General features: G+C 33.9%; 1 protein-coding gene across 5 annotated transcripts in view; it reads right to left on the bottom strand.

The window, feature by feature from the left end:
- Window positions 1-7078: 7078 nt before the first annotated feature.
- The window catches only part of SLC4A4 (solute carrier family 4 member 4), a gene marked incomplete at both ends in the record, with an annotated part of 296812 nt that continues 281426 nt past the window's right edge, over window positions 7079-22464 (bottom strand). For 4 of the 5 annotated variants that reach the window (XM_084234154.1, XM_084234151.1, XM_084234153.1 and 1 more), the window contains 5 exons: window positions 8529-8572; window positions 11545-11641; window positions 14883-15044; window positions 17175-17348; window positions 20149-20217. In XM_084234154.1, coding sequence (XP_084090280.1) covers window positions 8529-8572; window positions 11545-11641; window positions 14883-15044; window positions 17175-17348; window positions 20149-20217 — 546 coding nt within the window. Of the gene's footprint in view, window positions 7328-8492; window positions 8573-11544; window positions 11642-14882; window positions 15045-17174; window positions 17349-20148; window positions 20218-22464 lie in introns of those variants that run through there. The other variant, XM_084234152.1, reaches the window with a different exon arrangement.

A 22464-nucleotide genomic window follows, 5' to 3' on the forward strand; every position in this document is an offset into this window, starting at 1 on the left:
TAATTAGTCTATTAATTGTTTTTATATGGATAGTCTGAAAATGTTTTTAAATATCTGAATGCAGTTATCCAGTATCTTCGATGTCCTTCATGAAAATCTTAATATTAATTTTTTATAAAACCACTTTTTAGCAATCATGCAATTATAAAATCTTTCTCAGGCTTTATTCAAATAATTATTTATTTTAAATAAATACATAATTTATTATAAATATATAAATTTTATAAGTGGGGAATCATTTTTGACAGGTGTTGTATTAAATATTTTGGATTCATTTTCTTGTATCTCTTTATAATCACCAAAACAGAAAGAAACTACACTATATCTATACCACTGTGCACAGATACAGACTTTGAAGGTTTTGCAAGGCTGGGATTCAAAACTTACACCAAAGCCTCAATGATTAACCTCTGCTCCCTACTTCCTTTCATTTAAGTCACCCTCCCACTCACCTGTTCCACCTCTGGAATATTTGATTTTTAAAGCATTCCATTCAAAGAAAATGTTGCCTACCAGAGCGATGGCTCACAAAAGTTCATAAATAACCAAACAGCATCATTGTGCAGCTTCAAAATGGAAGAATCAAGACTCCCATCTCAGATAATAATTAAGATATTGAAGTGTAAACCTAACTTGTTTTCATAATGAAAATGTCAGCTTGTATAGCATTCTGGAACCACTACATAAAAAGATACATTTTATATTAAATTACATCTTTAGTATGAGCTGTGTGTATCATGTCATCAAAAATATACTCAGCACTTTTCTAATCATAGCATCTAATCACAGTCTCACCCTTTAAAAAGCTGATCTTTTAAAAACAGTTCATATATAGTTACTAATCTACTAATTTATAGTTACTTATAGTTTTACCCAAAGTCAGCAATTGACTGCTAATTTTGAATCTAATCAATAATTGAAGCGCCACAATGGCTAATGTTTAGCTGACCTATCCCCTTGACATTTCTTTTCACTGCAATCTCAATGTTTGAAATATCCTAAGCTAAATTTTTATCAGGTCAGGCTGACATGCAACATCAGGTTAAACAGGGTAAAAGAAATCAACCACATTCTTGTCAATGGAGAACGTTTGTTTTCAAAACAGAACACTGTCAAGTGTAACCTCACTTGCATTTGCTCCTCTGACACTTTGATTTTTCTGTGCTATGTTTATGGGCTAGTGCCAAATGTTGAAACCAATGAAAAGTGTTTCCATTATTATGGTTATGTTGAGATTCTAGTAGAATCAGGTAGAATCTGGCTATAATCACAAAGTACACCTGAGTTACTCAATGGAGAATGTCAAATTCAAGTAAATTCTCTTTCCTTATACTTCACCAATATTTCAAAATTTTAAGACAACTACATAGTTGGAGTATTTACTTCTCATACAGTAATTTTCTTCCACTGAAGTTTGCTTGTTTTCTTTTTGGGAAAATAAATTTATGCCTTCTTAGCCATATGCCCTTTATGTCCATAATCCTCCACCAGCCCATTAGACCCCTCCCTTGTTTTTCTCCCATCCCCACCCTCCACTTCTTGTAGCCTATTTTGTAGTCATATAATTTGGTCTATTTCTTTGCTTTATTTTTTCTATTCCACATATAAGTAAAATCATCAAGTGTTTGTCTTTCTCCTTCAGACTTATTTTACTTAGCATAATCCCTCCAGTTCCACCCATGTTGCTGCAAATGGCAAGAATTTGTCTTTTTTATAGCAGGGTAGTATTCCATCGTAGAATTATATTACATATTTATCCACTCATCTGTTTTGGGGCACTTAATTTGTCTCCACAGCTTGGTTATTGTAAATAGTGATGAAATGAACATAAGAGTGCATATATACCTTTGAATTAGTGCTTTTGTATCCTCTGGGTAGACACATAGGAGAGGGACTGCAGAATCATGTACATCTATTTTTAATATTTTAAGAAATCAGAAGTTTCTGTTTTATTTCCCTGTTCTCAGGCAGATTAAGTAGCATAATGAAGAATTGCTAAAGTGCACACTTTCTTTCCATAATCTGCTAAATATAACTTGTTCCTAATTTCTTTACTAAGCTATCATTACACATGTCTATATTTAATGAATCCCTTGTGTGATATTGAAGAATCAAATTTTCTCATATAATGATCTATTTTGAGTGCAATTTCTGCTCCCAGCTCGGTAAAAAAAATTAAATCCTCTTCCTGATCCTCCAATATCATCACCACCACCAAGATGCTCATAAACTTTTCTATAGTTTCCTAATCAAAAAAGATTGTTATAGCCAATATCACTGCCTCATTATGTTTTTTCCAGCATAACTTCTGTTACCAATGGCTCTTTCTCATTCCTTCTATTTATTCCTCTCCCTCTGTCCCCTCTCCATCACCATTTTCTGATTATAATTTAGGGCTCAAATGAAGATTTCTAGGGAACTGTAAGTATCACATGGAAGCCTGGATAGGCCCCACAGGAAATTCGTGTCAAATTCTTATAAGGAGAACCATTCCAGATTTTGTTTGTTTGAACACTTTTTATTTTCTTACATTATTAATTTTTGGACAGTATTTGATTTTCCTATCAGGTGTAGTCCCTGTAGTTCTTCCACAACCATAGCATCTGTGATCCAGCACCACAGTCCCTTTGTGCTCCTCCCTCTTCCCTGCTGTATGCCTCAGATCTATGATCAGTTTGCAAGTTTCGTGTTTTTCCTGATCCTTTGTTTGGTTTCTCTGTATCATTTCAATTGTTATTTTTTAGAGGCTCGTGCTTAGCAAATTCTTTTACTTTGAGAATTTACTATATATGCTATCTTGAATTCAAGAAACTGTCATTTACATTTCACTAACATTGTAAAAGAATAACAATACCATCTCAATAAATCCATTCCTATTGCTATTAGTTGGACATATTTTTCCTTGCTTTGAACCAAGCATGATAGCACTTCATTAAGACTTGATTAAATTTTATAATCTGATATTATGCAATTTGGATGCATTTTATCCTCCTGACTGGAGTGATTAAAAGCAATTGGAGATCAGGGACTCAGACTGACTCATCTTTGTAACCCCCATGGCACCCAAAGGAGTAAAACAGGAGGCACTTAATAATTATTTGAAGAGTTGAACAGAAGCAACTGACACTCATAAATGCATAAAGTTACTTTATTTTAAGTATACATTTAATTTTGAAAAATATAAATGCTAAAATATCTCATCTTCTTCATCTCTTAATTCCATAAAAGTCACAATAGAAAGCTTCATAAAACTGTAAAATACTATAATGTTATAGGAATTTTAGGTTTTATATTGGAAAAAATTATTAGTAATATATTGAAATGTTTTCTGTTCTTTATCATTTTGTTCCACCATGTTGATCTACTTCATTTAAAATAAAAAGATGCATCATTTCTCCAAAGTTAATAAAGACTTAAGAGAATAAAAATAAGAATATCAGAAAGTGCGTATTGATTCTGAAAAGTAATGTGAATGGATATGTACCAGCCATGAAAATGGCTAAAAAGAGGCAACTATTCACTCTTTTCACATTGTAGGACTGGGACAAAGTTACTTCTGGCTCTAAAAAGTTTCACTGGATGACTTTAGCCCTGAGTTGCAATATTTGCCTAGGAAACAGAATTCAGGATTTTTGTATGTACCCATAGAGCACAAAAAAAGGAGCCAAGAAATAAATAGTACATATCCAAATTTCTGGTTGAAACACAACTTGGCTGGTTAGCATACACCACAAACCTTTTTTTTTTTTTTTTTTTATTTTAGGCTGCAATGGAGCTCAATAAAGTCATCATCTGAAAACTCCCCAAACTCTTCAGAGTCAAGTGCTATAAAATAGCATTTAATTGTATTCAGCCACTGGTGCCACTGGGCTTCATACTCAAGTTGTGAAGAGCAGATGTCAAATATTATGGAATAAAGAAAAAAATTCAAGTTCTTGCACCAAAATCATTAAGTGGTATGAAAGGATTGAAGAAAGCTTTGTCCCATCCCCGAACAATGTCAACCTCTATAAAACAACTCAAATGGTTTTGTCTTGTTTTTTTTTTTTTTTTTTAAAGAGAGTCAGCAGTCATACAGTTCAAGTACTTTAACACAGTTTTAAAAAATAAAAGAACCAAAAACTCGGAAGACATTCATTTTCTGTATTAAACATCACTAAATAGAGATAAAAGAATTTACTCTGTGTGTGTTGGTGCATGTGCATAAAATATACACAAACTTAATTACTGATGGCAAACAATTGCTCCCCCCCTCCACTCTTTGAGGTGGGGGACTGATTAGAGAGGGTATTTTTTTTCCTACTTCAAGAGTCCAAACGCACCCAAGCCCACTGCACTGCTTGACTGGAAGAAGAGACGAAAACACTATGACCTTTGGCACACACAATAATTATGTTTCCAAACCATTGTTTTACATATTAGAGAAAACTGACTTTTATCAAGGAAAATAGTGCCTCCAACACCTTATTTCTCATATGCAAAACCAGAGACTTTTATGCTCCGATAATGGCAAATTCTAGGCCTAGTGATCTCTTTCCTTCCAATGATAAATTTGTACAATCTTGCAACCTCCGGAAGATAACTCTGAATCTGCACCAACTCTTTCATTTCTAACAAACTGAATTTTGGTCTCTGTATTCACATTAGAAACATTTTTTGAAAAACTGACCATTGGATTTTGTGTATTTTGACACAGAAACAAACCACCCCCAAATCTGATTAGTTGTGAAAATAGTGATGTTTTAAAAACTTCCCTGGGTTCCAAAATATTGGAAGAATTTGATATTAACTATTCCTTTTAGCAAAAACAAAGTACTCCTCTGCATTCATATCATGAATATCAACCTTCTCTCATATAATACAAATTGTAGAGGTGCAGGCGGCTTTTAGATCTACTCAAAGACTGAAATACTGAGTTAAGTTGCTTCAGGAGTTCTTTGAAAGGGACAGAGAGAGTCATGAATCCTCAAATACTTGATTCATGATAAGAAAAAATATATATCTAGAGTTTTTAGAAAAGCAAATAAAAGTGTCTATGAAGATCATAGGTTAGGCTGAACTTAATTATGTATGACTTTTAGACATTTTATTGATGCTTCCATCAGTAAGGAAAAGCTTCTTATGCAGTTTTATATTAAGGCAATAAAATATTAGATCATATAGAATAATCATTTTAAGGACAGCTCTAAAATAACCCTGATATCAAAATCTAGCATGTGGAGTTTTAACAAATAACATGTAAATTGCCACTTTCATTTTAATGAAAAAATTATAGTTCATTTATGCCTGATTTGCACAGCATAAAATAAAAAGTTTTAAGAGTATCAGATACCACAAAAGTAATAGCTATTCAGGATAAAGTTTGTTATAATCAAAATTGCAAGAGGAAAGAATCATAACTTAATTAATATAAGAATGAGTGCATATTATGAAACCAAAAGAAAGTGGCTTCGATCTGCCTCTAGTGCTCCACCAATCAGTTTTCGTTAGGATATTCCAAATGTGGTTATATGAACCCGGCGTTATGGATCCAACACTCAAAAGGCTAATGTTTAATGCACATTCACAATATATAATGCATCCTATTAAAAATATTACATTTAAATAACATGCTAAATTTAGTTAATGAAGATCTAATTTTGCTTTCTAACCTTTGATATGGTACCGAAACACACATACACACATATATGTACACATATATATTGTAAATGTCCAATCATAGTAATAACTGCCTTTCCAGCCTAAAATATATGTGTGAGTATTGTTAAAATGGTTACTCTTAGACCTCTGCAGATCTATCTGCATTTTCATGAACACATAATAGATGTGCAAATAGTCTATTAATATTTCTATGGGATTTCATATCGTAAATATGGGCTATTGTCTCAGTGATGGTAACTGATATCTGGATAACAAAAGATATTTACCTTCATTTGCATAATTATAAGTCTCTTGGATGTCTGGTGGGTTTTTCATATGTGGTTTGGGTTTCATGAAAAACAGTACAAGAGGCTGATAACTTTGCCCTTTCCCTACCATCACTCTTTTTTCTAACTTTGCACATTTGTGCACCAGCCACACACAGAGTACATACATAAACACACACATATTTCAAAATGAAAAAAAATCTAACAATACTGTATAGCACATGGGTATGGTAATACATCAGCATCTGTGCCCAGATACTACTATCGAAACATCAGTTATCCCCATGACACAGGAGCTTCTTCTCCCTGCTCCCCCAACCTCCTTCATAGAACAGTTAAATTTCTTTTAAAGAAAGGGAAAAATGGATGCTTAGAAACATGGTGTTTATAATCTGATCCAGCCCTGTGGCTTATCCTAGAGATTGTGTGTGTGTACATGTGTGTAAAAATCACATTATATACAATACAATTTTTACAGAAAGCCTGGCAGCTACAAATAAGAGGTAGAACTACTCAAAACTATGTTTCCTGCTGCAGGAAAAAATTCATTTTCTTTACAGTAATTAAAAAAAAGTTTAAAAAATTGACAAAAAATAAGTTGCAGGTTAGGCCCCATAATTTAAACAACAAAATCTAGGAAGAAAAATATTCCTCGATGTACTGAACAGATAAGTTCATTAAAGGGTTAAAAAAAGTTGCATAGGAAAAAGGGACATTCCAGCACTTGCTACAATGATGGCAATAGTTTCTCTACAGGGAGTAAAGTACCTTTAGTTTTTCTTGTTTTAATAACTCTAAGATTGGGGTTCATAAGCAGAGCAAGTAAGAATAGCAGCACTTTTCCAGTCCTGGAGAGATCTATAAGCGGGAAGGGACTCTGTCTGGAGGTCAAGGTTTGTTCTACCGGACAGAAAGATAAGCCAGTAAGCACAGCTCCAAAGCTAAAGTTGTAAGTTCCTTCAGCATTTTAATAAAAGGTGTTATAAAATCCTTAATACTTTTGCCCTCTGCTTAATAAAGGAAAAGGACAGGGTCTGTGCGTGGTGTCTTGAGTGACAAGGAATTTGGATGTCGGAGTACACATCAGAAAATATATGAACAAAAGGGGATTCTTCAGATGTTTTTAAGGAGCGATGCACTATTGTCTTGATTTTACCTATGCAAGAGAGAAGCAGAGAGAGCGCTGTAGTATTTGGCCAATGACCAAAAATCAAAACAAAACAAAAATTAAAAAATAAACAACCAGACAAAAAACAAGAACGTTAACAAATTATCAGTTTTTAAGAAAGACAGGTTACAATGTAGTTTCTGTTCCCTTGCTCCTCCAGAAATAATCATTGTCTTCAGGCTCAAGTTCTATTCTAATTTGAGGCACAACTTTTACTGGAGTTCTAGGAGGACTAGAGAAAAGAAAAAAAGAAATGGTAAGTAAGTCAAATTTTCTTTATCATCTGTCTAATATTTATGCATTGTGAAGAAGCCAATGTGTCATTATTTGTTCTCTGTAAATAGTTATTTCCTCCTGTATTTTTTTTAAATGCGAAGTTTTTTTTTTTTTTTAAGATTTATTTATTTATTAATACAAGCACTAGGTACAGTCAGAAGTGTGGAGGGTGAGAGAATTCCCCAGAGCCAGAGCGGGGAACAGAACAGGCAGACTGACAAAATACACTGCTAAGGGGAGCAGCGGGCATGGCAGGAGGGGTCTGTCACTCCATGTGGGACCCTTGCGGTCGGCTGGGGACTGAACCAGTGCTGCAGAGGCTGTGGGCAGCTTCGCCACCCAGTGCTCAACTGCTGCGCCACCAGGGTAGGCCCTTTTCCTTCTGTATTTAAAGTATTTTTAAATGAGATGATGATACCAACAGTCAAGAAATTCAAATAAAAATTTCATAACGTTTTCATATCTAGATTAAAAAAAAAACAGAAAGAAGAGGACTGCAAGTGGGCAACACTGTCATAAACTGAAGGACAAAAAGACATGAAGAAAATATTCAGAGATTCTACTGTTTTGAAAATCAAGTAAGATCTGAAATTTCTAGTGCCTCGTTAAAAGGGAAAGAAACAACTGTAGAAGACTTTCTAGGAAATGCCAGTCACCCCTTAAATCAGAGATAATACTGAAATGGAATCCATGGATTCTGGATTTTACATTAGTAATACAGAAATATTTCTAAGAATAAGTAAAGCAGGTCTTAGAATAGGTTCCACCAGTGACAGCTGGGACCAGGTTTGGCCACTGGGTAATTTATTTAAGAGAAATTGTAGCGAGGAAGGAGAACAAGGTGTCTTTAGCTAATTTCTTTGATATTCATTCCTGTGCTTTTGGAAAACATATATATACTGGTCACAAACTCAAAGAAAATTACACTCAGATTTTCACTCTTGAAGTGTGTCTGTTTGTCATTTCTTTCACCGACGCCCTGACCACCCTGCACGCTTCTCTCAACCCTGAGGTGGCCTCATCGTCTACTGCTGTGCTGGTCCGCGGCAACCTACCATTGATTACATTTCTGTGGGTCAATCAGACCACAGAACTAGGTAAAATGCTGGGCTATCCTTTACCTTGGCAAACCGAGTGACTGAAGGAAAGGAATTTTATCAGCATGATGTGTGGCGTTCGAGGAATGTTGGTGATCTTTCTCCTGGAAAAAAAAATAATTGTTTTAAATTATAATTGGTAGTCTTTGGTAAGCGATAAAGTTAAAGTGAAAACAAAAATCATTGCAAACATTGAAGAATCTTTCACAACTGGAAAGAGTTAAGAAAGACAAGTTTAAATGATTTCAATAAACATCATATCAAACTAAGAATCTAAGTAGTGCAATGAAGCCTGACTTAGTTTCCTTTACTCTAGGATTTCTGGCATGAACAACCATTGTCGTATTTAGTGAGGAGGAAGGAGGCAAATTATTTTTAGAGGGTGATACCATCAATTTAATATCGAAAGCTTGCCCTTAGATTTCCCCTTTTACTAGTTTGTCTTGCTGTTATTGGGGTGGGGGAGGCTGAGGAACTTACTTATACTGCTACTCTACTATCAATTTTTTTTTTCATGGGTTATAAATGTTTAATGACATCAGAAAATATTACAGTTAGAATGATCATGTGTATTTTGCTTAAGTAAATGTCTAATCTACTATTATGTTAATTTTTGGACAATATATGATTACACTCAGATGTGGTCACCATAATTCTCCCATCACCAAGGCATCCATAGTCCCATAGTCCATCACCATAGTCTCTTGTGCTCTTCCCCCACCCTATTTTCACCCCTCCCAGTCTCCTCCTGGGTGCATCACATCTATGGTCAGCTTTTAAGGTTTATCTTTGTCTTATTCTTTGTCTGGCTTCTCTGTGTTACACATGTATTGAAACCATCTGATATTTATCTTTTTTCCTTCTGACCTATTTCACTTAGCATAATCCCTTCCAGCTCCATCCATGTTGCTGCAAATGGCATGAGCTTATCTTATTTGGATTGTTGAGTAGTATTTCATTGTGTATATGTACCACATCTTCTTGAATCACTCATGTTCTGGGGCATTTAGGTTGTTTCCATATATTGGCTATTGTAAATAATGCTGCAATAAACATAGGGTGCAGGTTTCATTTAGAATTAGTGGCTTTTGGAGGAAATGCAAATCCAAACTACAATGAGATACCACTTCACACCTGTGAAAAGGGTCCATATTAAAAGAATTAGACACAAGAAATGCTGGTGAGGATGTACATTGCTGGTGGGAATATAAACTAGTCCAGCCACTATGGAAATGTTCCTTAAAACATTAAAAATGGATCTTCCATGTGACCCAGCTATTCCACTCCTAGGAATCTATCCAAGTATCCTTTTAAAGGGTGTTTGAGAGAACAAAGACTAACCAGCACTAAATAATCAATCTGTCTAAACTTTTTGCAAAAAAAATGCCTGGTGATTTTTTTTTTAATAGCCTTTAAACTGTATTAGAAGGGCTGTGCCAGGTTATGATGTCAGCAGAACACATACATGCTGTGCTCCCTTTATACTGTCCTTTTGCTAATAATACTTTAGATTAAAAAAATATATATGGTTCGGAGAGCTTGAAATAATAAAGAAAATATTAACTAAATCCTATAGAAAGGATTAAAAAAAAACCAGCTTCAGTTAAAAAGTAGAGGTTACAGATTAGACACAAATTCTGTAAAGAATTCTTTAATTCTTTGTTTTTTAAACCGTGTGGTAGCTGGTTTCCAAGGTTGCCCCAATGCTCTCTGCCTGCTGGTATTCATGGAATTGTACACCTCCTTACACTGGACCGAGGTTAGTTTGTTGACCTATATAATATGGCAGAGGTGGTGGTGTGTGACTTTTGAGATTCCATGATGAAAGAATGCACTTTCTGTTTTTGTTTCTCTCTTTGTTATCAATGACAGGGAAATCCTATCATGGGCAGCCTCATGGAGATGCCTCTAAGTTAAGGACTGAATCCTCCTGCTAATGGCCTCCTATCCAAGCTCAGAAGAAGATCCCTGGATCCAGCCAAATCTTTAGACTCAACCCCAGCTGAGAGCTCAGTGACAATCTTGGAAGAAATCCTTAGCCAGAACCACCCAAATCTACTGCTCCTAAATTCCTTGAATATGTGCGAAAAGACATGCCTGTTGGTTTAAGTTGCTAAGTTTTGTGATAATTTGTTATACAGCAATAGGTAACTAATAAACCCATTTTTCATAAATAGTCATTGATCTCAAATTTTGGTAACTTCTTATAGAGAGTGTCTTGATTGTCTTCTTCTCCTACAGCAGATCAGAATTCCTGGAAATGCACCTGAATCTAAAAAAATATTTTCTTCCAGTGAGATCTCAAAGTGAAAGCAGTTTGAAGGCAATTGCTACTTGTTAATGAAAAAGCTTGAGAAATTCACTAATATTACTACAGAGGTTTCCCCTTTCAAGTGGCCAGTTAACACAATTACAAAAGAAAAGGTGACATGTCAGAAGTCATTATACCTTAGCTGTCAGGCTATTACTCTAGAAAGACTAGTGTAGCTGCAAAGGTGATTTTAATACAAGAAGAGGAGGATGAAGAAACCTCCTTAAAAGAAAATGCATATATTATACAGGCTATACTTAAAAAGTTGTATTACTATTTTATAATTGCCAATTTAATCAAAACTAACAATTATTGCACATTCTCAATATTTATAATTGATTCATTGATCATTGAGAGACCCTTGAAGCAATTTCCCTTTGGCAATGATTTTATTGAAGCCTAAGGAAGACAAACAGTAACAGACAGTGATGTAGTACTATAAGCTGCATTTCTAAGTAACAGTGGAAAAAAGAAAAATCAATTAAATCATGGTTATGAGTTTAGCAATGGAAATTTGAAATTGGTCATTACTTGAATCAGAGAGATTACCAAAAAAACCCCTTTAATAGTTATGAATAAAAGGAAGAAGTTAAGAGTGAACCTCAGGGAAAGTAAAAGTGGAGTTTTATAATTAATTGTAAATCTTCACATAGTAAAAAGGAAAGAAAATAGAAAGAAAATTAATGTAGATGACAATGCTAAAGCATTTTCTCTGTAAGTGCAAATCATATTCAAGCAGGCATGCAAGAGGTTAGTTCTACTCACTGTCAGAAGGTTTGCTATCACTTAGGAAAGGCTGCTGTTCCATGATGTCCATTGGAATTTTAATACTTGGAACTTTTTCTGAGTATGGGCAGTCAGACTGTGAAAGAAATTTACAACAATTTTTAGAAAGTTTTTCTACAGATTTCTCCCTACCTCCTCAAATTGATCAAGCCTACCATGTTATTATTCACACTGTACTAAGGAGAAAACCTTAGATATAATCATTTCCACTTTGTTATGTCTCTCTCCTCCACTTTTGTTTTTGCCTCTTCTGAGTTAGTGGATTGAGTCAATTAGAACTAGAACCACATCAAATGGAATCACCACAAGTAAAAAAAATGTCAAGTTTTTCAGTCAGCAAAAATTTATGGGTTTGTTCTATGTGTGAAATAAATAACCTCAACATAAAACCAGATGACACATAAGGATTCTTCCTAAACAATAATATGGCCTTCAAATTCTTGTTTTGTTTATGTTTTCTGATTCCATCTTCAGAAAATGAAGACTCATCTTTCCTTCCAAACAGGTGGAGAACTTTTTCTAATATTCACTATAAAGGAATCCTTTATATATACATGAAAATAAATCCTTTGCTTTTACTCTAATACTCTACCAAAAGTTATCTAATACTTAAAGGTTCATTTAAACTTGCTGTAACAAAAATATTTGTACACTTAACAAAACATGAAGAAATGAAATCCAAAAGAAGGTACCGATAATGGTGAAATAAATAGAAAGGATTCATAACCAAGATAAAATGATAAAACCAGGAAGATAATCATTAGGCTGCTTAAAGATAAGGTCACCTAAGCCAAAACATAATAGAAATTCCAGGGATTACCACTTTATTTTTAAATCATTATACTGAATTTAAGTCTATGTCTGTACTGAAAAGATCGAATTCATTTCAGCTGAAAGCACCAAGCAGATAACCTTTAGCTGAAAGCAAAAATATGGGAGCCAGGGCTTAGAGAAAATAAAGAAAAAAATAAATCTTAGCAAAAAGCTCGCTATATATATTGAAAATTCCTTTATGATGAATTTAAAGAGAAAAATATGTCACAACTTTTTTTTTAAATGACTAAGACATTACAGCTAAATTGAGCAAAAAAGAAAATAATGAAGATGCCATAGGTATCTACCTTTGTCAAGAAGGATGTCTTACTAAGTATTTCAACTATTTCCCCAATAATAGTGGTTGTAGGTGATCAGGGTGGCAGCGAACTCTTAATCATAGCCTGCCTGGCAAGTACAAAAATGACTGAGTGGTTCAAAATGTTTGGCAAGCCAAAATTTTCATGATTTGTCTTCACAAATATTAAAGCTATAATTTTCACCCCCACAAGAGGCTTCTGATGTTCTTGCATCCCACCCCACATTTACCAGGCAAAGACCAGAAGAACCTCCTTGCAAATGCAGAGACCCCAAATAATGAGCTTGACACAGAGATTTAATGCATAGATGTGCTTTAAATTGCTTAGTTGGATTCACTGTCTGAGACAAATACATAAACTTGTTTTTTTTGGGAAGGTTATGGGGGAGAAGAGAAAGAGGAAAAGAAAAAAGTATTACACATTATCTTCATAAAGTCTGCTGGAAACAAGAAGTTGAAATGATAAACATTATTAATAAAAGATTAATATTGCTTATATAAAATATGATTTGTTGAAAGTTGAAGAATTGGAAGAACTTCTTAGGAGCTCATTTGATCCAACTTTTGACACTAGAGAGTATTAAATTTAAAACATTCCTGAAAGTCAAAATTTTATTATTTTTCTTAATAGAGGACTCCATAATATTACTTCATACATTTGTAATGTGTAATGAATTTAAATTTGGTGTCGATGTACATAAACCGAGATACTTGTTTTGAAAATTCAAGATGAAATGCTGTTTTAATTATCTCAGTATTTCAGGCAATCTTTTCTTTTGCCCTTGAGTGGTCTAGAAATTTATTTCAAAGTTTGATTTCTAATCAATATGTGAACACATCATTCTTTTTAATAGTGTATTTTAGTCTCTGCTGTAGTTGAAACACATTCTTTTTCTTATTGTCCTCATTGGAAACAGAAAATCTATAGGCCTGTTTTCATTGAAGATGGATGATAACAATCTCAAACGCATCCTCATACTTGTTTTCTCTTTAGTTAAATGTGCCTCCGTATATTTAGCCTTTTCTTATTGAATCAACTTATTTGGAATCCAATTTTATCTGTTGATTTATTTCACCATAAGATTTCCAAGTTCTCCACAAAGAATGCAATCTGACGAATTGTAAATAATCAAATAGGCCTGCAATAGACTTTTTTGATTTTGCTAATTAAGGCTGTGTACACCTAGAAAAATGACTTAACTTTTCTTGTTATAGTTTTTTCTCTCTATATTTCCTCTTTTGTAAAATGGGGATAAAAGATATACTTTAAAGAGCAAGTATGTCAATGAAGGACAAGGTATGCATAATCAACAAAAATCAACAAGTAGATGCCAAAAATTAACTATATTCCCAATTAAGAATAGGATACTGGGGATCCCATTAGAATGGGGATGTTGTGCTGTGTAAAATCCAGAATAAATCTTCACACTTTGGTACCACTGATTATAGATACCTACTGGAGTACCTGTATTTCTATGAGATATATTTCTATATTTCTATGAGTCTCTAAAAGAAAAAAAAAACAATGATTTTTTTAATCCAACTACAGGAAGAACATCTAGACGATGACACTATTATAATTATGTAAAAAATATCCCAGACTCCAACTCCCTTTTGTGTTTTTTTTTTTTTGATGGTTTGTAGAGAAATAATCCCAAATCCTGTCAAAATCCAATGTAAGGTTGACTATAAGAGCAGAAAATTGGCTGAAAACCATCTCAAGTAGATACATAGATAATAGGAGGTGAGGTCATCAGCATTTGGGCACATCAGGTATAACATTATATAAAACTGAGTTATCTTAAATTTAAACCCTGGATTATCAAGAGCAAACCAAATATATTTTAAAGCATTATAAAGCAAATATATTTAAAGCATTTAAAAAGCATTATAAAGCCTTTTTATCTGTGAGACTGAAGACTGGAGTTCTTTATATGTGGTAGGAACATTTTGTACGTGGTCACTATAAATATCACTATTAGTAAGTTAATGGATACAGAAAGATTTCAGAAAAAAATATAAAAACCAAAGAAAAATATAAAGGGGAAAGGAAGGTGAAGAGTAACATAACATGGCCAGGTATAAATTCTGGAATTCAAACATCTCATATAGGGGATAAAAAAATTACATGTTCACATTTGTTTCTTTTACTAGCCTTAATTTGGAATTTTAGAAAGTTCCTTACATCATCATTATCACTGTCTAGACTTCCTTTCTTCTTTTTCTTTTTCTTCTCATCCTCCTTCTTTTTCTTGTCCTTTTCTGGAATGACATCATCGAGGAAGCTGAGGTCATGCTGGGAGAAGAGGTAGTCCATGCCTTTTCTGACAGCTACAAGTGCCAATATCTGGGAAGATAAAGAAAAAAGTATGCAAGAAACTCTGTCAGGTGAAGTCATAGTGAGCATTACTACTGTCCATCATAGTCAGTAAAAACCTATTTATATGAGGCCAGGGTATGACAGAACTCATCTTGCTTGTATAGATTTACATTAAAGTGGACCATAAACATTTTCTTCATTTTGAAAGTTGGCTTTTAAAGTCTTAGTTGAAATTCACTTGTTTTGTTCAAGGAAACACAAGATCACATTTAACTAGAACTTTAATGCAAAAGGATTATTTTCTGAACTATTTTTTCACATAAGATTTTTAAATAAAATAACGCAAAGTTTAAAGAGAAAACATCCAGCACATGAAATCTTGTCATTCAAAATTATACAGGTTTTCAAAACATTACAGTTTTTTTAAAAATCAAGAAATTCTGTATGACACATAGCAGACTAAAACATTTTCAAAGTAATAAATGAGGTAGTATTTGAGTATGTATACACCATGTAATTTATGGGACTACTTCAATCACTACCATTAACCACTACATTACCTTTCACTGGCTGTCATACCAAACCATTAGGTAATATTTTTACATCTATTCCCATGACAAACCCAAAAAATAGATATTATCTCCATCTTATAACTAAGAAAACAGAAGCTTAGAGACCTAAATATGTAACCCTTGTATTAGGTAAGGGAATGATACAAAGGATTCCAGCTGTCTGGGTTTAAAATTAATATTCTTTAGCTCTGTGTATTTGATTCTATAAATTGCTATTGAAGAATAACTTTTCAAGGCACAATAAAGATGTCTTCACTCTACAGTAAACTTAGAATGAGGAGAAAGGAGTCCTGACTGCCTTAAACAGTTGTCTTTATCCACATCATGCTCTCTATCCTGTCAATTTCTACATACTTATCTTAGACAAATAATTTCATCTGCCTTAATAATATCACATGGGTTTTGCGGTCAAATAAAAGTGCTGAAAAACAGAAAATACTTAATGATGATAAAACATTTTTTAATACTTTAGCATAAACAATTAGTGAGTTACTGGATATATTTCAAATCTATGAAAGTCTAACTATGATTTTTCTCGTTCTACAAAAGTAATAAAGAGATAGACTATACCAATAAGCAAATGGGAATCACTTCTCAGACAATGTATTTTCTAGTAAATTAACAGCTTTTTTAAAAAAGAGTGATATATAAGGAATAATCAAGAAAAAAATCTGACTCTGCAAATATCACTAGTACTTTATAGCATCTTTGCTTCCATAGAGAAAAAAATAATTATAGTTGATAATATACATAAAGTAAAATAATCATCGTGACTAAGGGTAAGAAAAGTTTTATAAAAGATAAAATGTGCTTTGTGTGTGAAAATTCTGTTTCCAAGGAAGTGGGGGAGACAGAGCAGAGCTGAGTTTGGTTCCATGACCTGTTTCAAGTGTATAAATGTGCATTTTATTACAAGAAACTGAAAATGATGGGAAAGTATAAAATGCAACTATAAAGCAAAACACAGAGCTAGAATTTCTTTTTCCCCTTTTACTTGTGATTCAGAGTAGAATGTTGGTTGTTTTGCCTTGCTTTGCATCACATCATGGCAAGGACAGAGCCAGCCTTAAACTTAGAATGACACAAACTAGCAAGAACTTCAAAAGTTGAACTTCTCACTCCACTTCTAATTTACCAGATGACCTTTCAAAAGTTGCTGAACTTGTTCTCTATTGTTTGAACTGAAATGTGTTGTATTTTGTTACTTAGATTGATTTGATTCTACAATAGTATTTTAAAAAGTTAGCATGTGTCAGGCATTGTGCTGTATACTTGATAATCATTATCGAAGCTCAGAATAACAATAATGACGCTACTCTCATTTTGCTGATGAGTCAATCACAGTTCCAAGGCAGGTACTGACCAAGACCAAGCAGAGCCAATATCTGAACTCAGCAGAGTTTGACTGCAAGGTCCAGCCTAGACAACCACACGCATAGGTACCTTACATTACAATGATCAAAGTGATAGGTCAAAGTTGGATAAAAACTGGAACTACCCATAAGACACGTGTTCTTTCCATATCACGATAACCATGTGATATCAGTATGACTTTACAAGTACATTCAATTGCAGAAATCCCTACCATGACTGGGAAAATGATAGCAGCCACAGTTGACTTGAGGATCCAAAGCAGGGCTAAACACAACACCTGCAAGAAAGTGAACAGGTGGACTCTGCGCAAGGGGACATGGCGCAGGTAGATAAAGTCAGGCTGATGCTTCAGGGGCATCAGAAGCAGTTTTAGGCGATCCATGAACTAGGGAAGAAGGAGAAAGAGAATATAAGTAAATACATTCAGAGCTGACACCAAAGTCATATTCATTATACCTAACTAGCCACTAGTGATTTATATTCTGTAACTGAGGCAAGCAGTGTCATATTAAGAGGACACTAACCAGGACATGCAGAAATTGAGTCTAGCACTATAAGACATAATATGAGTCTTCCAATTTTTATATTGCATTGCAGAAATCAAATTCAGAGATATGAGACAAAGTGCCCACCAAAGAATAGCATCACAAAGTAAAATATACATTCTAGATTCTCATCTCCTAGATTGTGTTTTTACCATCTGAGTCTCAGGAGAGAAGATCTTATGCCTGTTTTACTAATGATATGCTGAGGGAAGACATTTAGTTCATATATCTTATCTGTCTCAGTTATCTTGTATGAAAGAAAAGGGGATACCCATGCTATCATATACATTTTAGGGATGTTTCAAGGATATACAGGATGTATCCAACAAGAAAATGGGAACGCACTTGGGATTTTCATACAATTCACACTCTTTATCTATGGCATAATGTAATAAATACATTCAGTAACACATCATTTCTTTTCAGAAAAAAAGAAAAGAAAAGCTATATGAATGTTAGAGCAAGTTTCAGAGGGTTAACAAGTAAATACATGAAACTAGAAGAGGTTATCACACTGTCAGGTCTGAACAGGTATTGAAATGACCATGAGCACCCATGTGGCAGGTGCTATACTTCAAAGAGTAACTGCTGAGTTTACACTGATGATAATGATATGGATGATATTTAAGTACCTATCACAGGATTTTCAGATGGAAAATGTTCACTAAATAGCTGTTGAAGAGAATAACTATATAACTCTGAAGTAGTAACTACTTTATTTTGGAGTGAAGGGAGAAGTATAAAAGTAAAACAGACATTTTTCCCTCAAGTGTTGTAAAAAGTTTCATTTCTCCAGAGTTATTTTTGACTGATGTGGGGCTTCCCATTCATAAAGATTGGGTTACAAAATTTCTAGCTAAATCAAATCTTGCCAAAAGATCTAAAAGAGAAAGACTCAAGAAAAGAAAAAACAGCACTGCTGAATTATGAAATCATGTAACTGTCCCTTTAACAAAGGATTTTTTCCCATCATAAAATCACTTTATTTTTCTTTAATTTAATAAACATGTACTGAGTTCCAACCATTGATTAAGCACCTAGAAGTCATAAAAGCAAACTTCTGATTTAGACTGACTTATTAAGGCAAAATAAAACATAAAAATTATTAGTTTGGAGGCCAGATTAAGTTGCCTATGTTTCCACTTAGGGAAATAAAGAATATTTACAACGCCAGGTAAAGATAAAATATATTTTACACATTATACTACCCCGTATCACAATTTCTTGGGCACAAATAATACACATTCACATACACCTAGTCAAATCTATGATGAATCACCTTAAATTTTGCAACAAATATCCAAAAGGTGAAGACCTCTACCCAATTGACCTAAACAAGGAGAAATAAAATAGCCTTTTTTCTTTTTGGAGGTCTGGCCCTTTTCCCAGCTCTATCTGACTCTAAAACCAATTAATCTGAGTTCAACAAATGAAAGCAAGAACTATTATGAAGGAGCTCAAATAAATTCTTATGATGGTCACAGAACATGCAGTCTTTTCCCTTTAAAACATTACTAAGTGCTAAATAAGGCTACAATTAACAAGGTGCCAAAAAACAGCAGAAGTACTTCCAGTTTCCTGGTGCCAATTAAATTAAACCTCAGTTGAAAGACAAAGTCCCTTACAAAGTTTTCCCTAATGATTTTTTAACAGGGGGGCAGGTTTTACCCAACTTGTGAGTAGTTGGAAGTTCTCTACCAAAGTAGCACTTACACCAGACTGACTTTATTCTTTTATTGGTGCAAAACATTTGATCATTGATCTCAGTCATGTGAAAAGCAAATCAAATAAAATAGCCTATTCTTGGTATAGGGTAAAGGCAAATGAATAAACATCTTGAGGAGCATATTGAAAGAGATTTCCTTCTTGAGAAGAAAAAAAAATAAGAAAAAGGGGAGGAGGGAAGGAAGGGAAACAGAGAAAAAGGGAGGAGGGGAGAGGAGGAAGGAAGGAGAGAGGAAGGAAATGAATTCCAAGTCAAATGACCTTTTACTCTCAAGAATGGTATGAAACAAGGACACAGAAACATCAATTCCAAAGAGCACCTGCACCCCTATGTTTATAGCAGCACTATTTACAATAGCTAAGCTTTGGAAACAACCCAAATGCCCCAAAATAGATGACTGGATCAAGAAGATGTGGTACATATACACCATGGAATATTACTCAGCATTCAAAAAAGATAAACACATGCAATTTGCAGCAACATGGATGGAGCTGGAAGGGATCATGCTCAGCGAAATAAGCCAGAAAGAAAAAGAAAAATACTGGATGGTCTTACTCATAGCAGGAATCTAGAAAATTTAAATAAGGGACCAGGAAAAAGAATAACTATGAGAAAGAAAATATCCAAATCAACAAACAACTATGAACCAGAGATACTCTATGGGCAGTGGAGGGCGGTGAAAGGAAGGCTTGGGGTCAAAATAAGGGGGTTGTAATTGTAAGGGAAATATAAAATTTAAATAAAAAAAAATTTAAAAATAATGGTATGAAACAGGTGAATGGTAGAGAAAATAGAAAATCAATAAATTTAAGAAACTCAGCAGTTAGTGATTAAAACTTTTCTTCAAATATCTATTACTGAAATATTACTGCTAGAAAAACATGACTATATTTAGATTGTAATGGAAAGCTTACCTGCACACCATTAAGGGAGGCTACCCCCATATACAGGAACACACCATAAAGTACAGGCATAGGAATAAACTAGAAAGGAAAAAAATCAGAAAATAATAATAATAATAATAATAATAATAATAATTTATATAAACAGTAATGGAGAGGGGTAGTTTAAATAGAGGCTAAATCTGAAACTAAAAGGCAGGATATAAATATTGTAGTAACCTCTGATTAATGTACTTTATTCATCACTGATAAATTTCTAAAACCTTTGTACTAGAACTAAATGGAGAATGAAGGAGACTTTCAATTTTTGTTTGATACTTAACTTGCATTTTTTTCCAAAATGAGCATGCATGACTTTAATAACTATTTTTAATAATAAAAAAGTTACTGTTTCCCTTTGCCCTTAAAAGGAACGACTATGTAAACCAGATGCTTGCATGGATTGTAAGGAAGAAATAGAAATAGAGGTTGCTTTGCCCCTGAGACCAAGTTCCTTTTCCAAAAGTATGTTGATTTTTTTTTCCTTAAAAATTTTCACCAAGTATTCTATAAGCTTGGTGTATAAATGACTCTTTCAATTAAGTAAACATCAAACGACTGCCCCCTCCTCTTTCTTCCTCTCAGGAATATTAAGAGGACTAACTAATGAGAACTCTGCTTGAAAGGAGCATGGAGCATCTGGAAGCAATTAATTACACACATGGATTAATACACATCTTTTAAAACTGAATTAATACATTCTCATACATTAATTAGCAAGAGTCTAATACATTAATACAAAGTGTTTTAACAATGGGAAGTTTCAATGTGATGTTTATCAGTTGTATCTATCCTAGACCTTGGAAATGTCCCCCGTACTGAGGAAGCTAAGTAAATCAAGGTGATTCTGCTCTTGGGAGGTCTACTTTCTGGACAACAAAAAGTTTTCAAAGTTGGACTTTGAAAAAAAATTCAAGTTATTTCAGGGTTTTCGGAGCTCAAGTACTAAAACTGCAATCAATTAAATCCAATCTTACCAAATTTACAAAAGGGGGCTAATATAGTCAGAAAACTACGGCTTTAGAGTGATGGCTAAAGAACTTATTACATGTATTAAGTGAAGCACAATTTCTATCATCCTCTTCTTGTGAGCACATAAACAGTTCTGAGCCGAGACCAAAATTTTGGCCAGCCCTGGTGAAATAGTAAATTCCAAAATGTGTCATGAATATCTCCAATTGTTATTGGTTATAGGAATTGTTAAATATATATGGAATATTTTTTATTTGTAAAAAACATCTTCTTACAAAGAATAACAATATTAACATAATTAATTTGAGCTTGAAATAAAAAAAAGCAATATGGAATGTGTGCGTGTGGAGCAAGTCTGCAATAGCCACCGCAAAGAGGTGAGCGCATCATGTTCAAGCCCTGCAGCACTGACAAGTGCTGGTATATCTTTCAGCACCTGTATGTTTCTATTCTGTCTTAGTCCTCTGTACACAGTTACCAAAAATTAAAACTGAAAGTAACAAAGGAGCCATTTTATAGCTTTGACTCATTTCTTAATAAATGTATCTTTTAATTTTATTGAGGAATCGTTGGCTTTAACACTATGATTGATAGACATGGGATCACCCTTCTTCAGATGTCTGTCATCACCCCCACCCACCACCAAGGAACCCACAGTCCACCACAGTCCCTCCGGCTCCCTTCACACTGAGCTCTGTACTCTCTCCTTCTCGTTTGGTAGGCTTAATTCTACAGACAGATTTCTAGGATTGTTATTGGTCTGATTTTCTCTATACTCCACAAATAAATGAAACCAGCTGATACTTGTCTTTTTCCTCCTCACTTATTTTGCTTAGCATTGTTTTTAAAATATCTTCTGCAGATAGGGGCACTTCGTTTTTTCCTTAAAATATGATGACTTCTTATTTTATTTCTAAATTCTTGGGAGAAAAGACAGGTGCAAAGAGAGACATAGAGTTCATGGGAAACTAGTTAGAAGTTCTGCATTAGTTACTATTTAATGCGAGTAAAGTGTTTTTCTAAAAGACTTGAAAGAAAATGATCACAGAAGTGATCTGAGGCCTTATCCCCATGGCTCACTTCAGATTTGCTAAATATTTTCTACAATGTAGTTCTAATGCCAGTGTGAAAGAAAAGTATGCTTTAGAACCTGTTTGTTCTCTCTGAACTAATATTGATACATATTTCCAAATCTACCTCCTCCCTACACACACACACACAAACAAAATTATAATGGGCAGGCGTAGGAAACTAGCTTTAGATATGATAAAACTTTAAAAAGCTAGTCTTTGATGAAAAGGAACTAATTCATAGAAG

This window comes from Talpa europaea (genome assembly GCF_964194135.1).
Source record: "Talpa europaea genome assembly, chromosome: 5".
Lineage (NCBI taxonomy): Eukaryota > Metazoa > Chordata > Mammalia > Eulipotyphla > Talpidae > Talpa > Talpa europaea.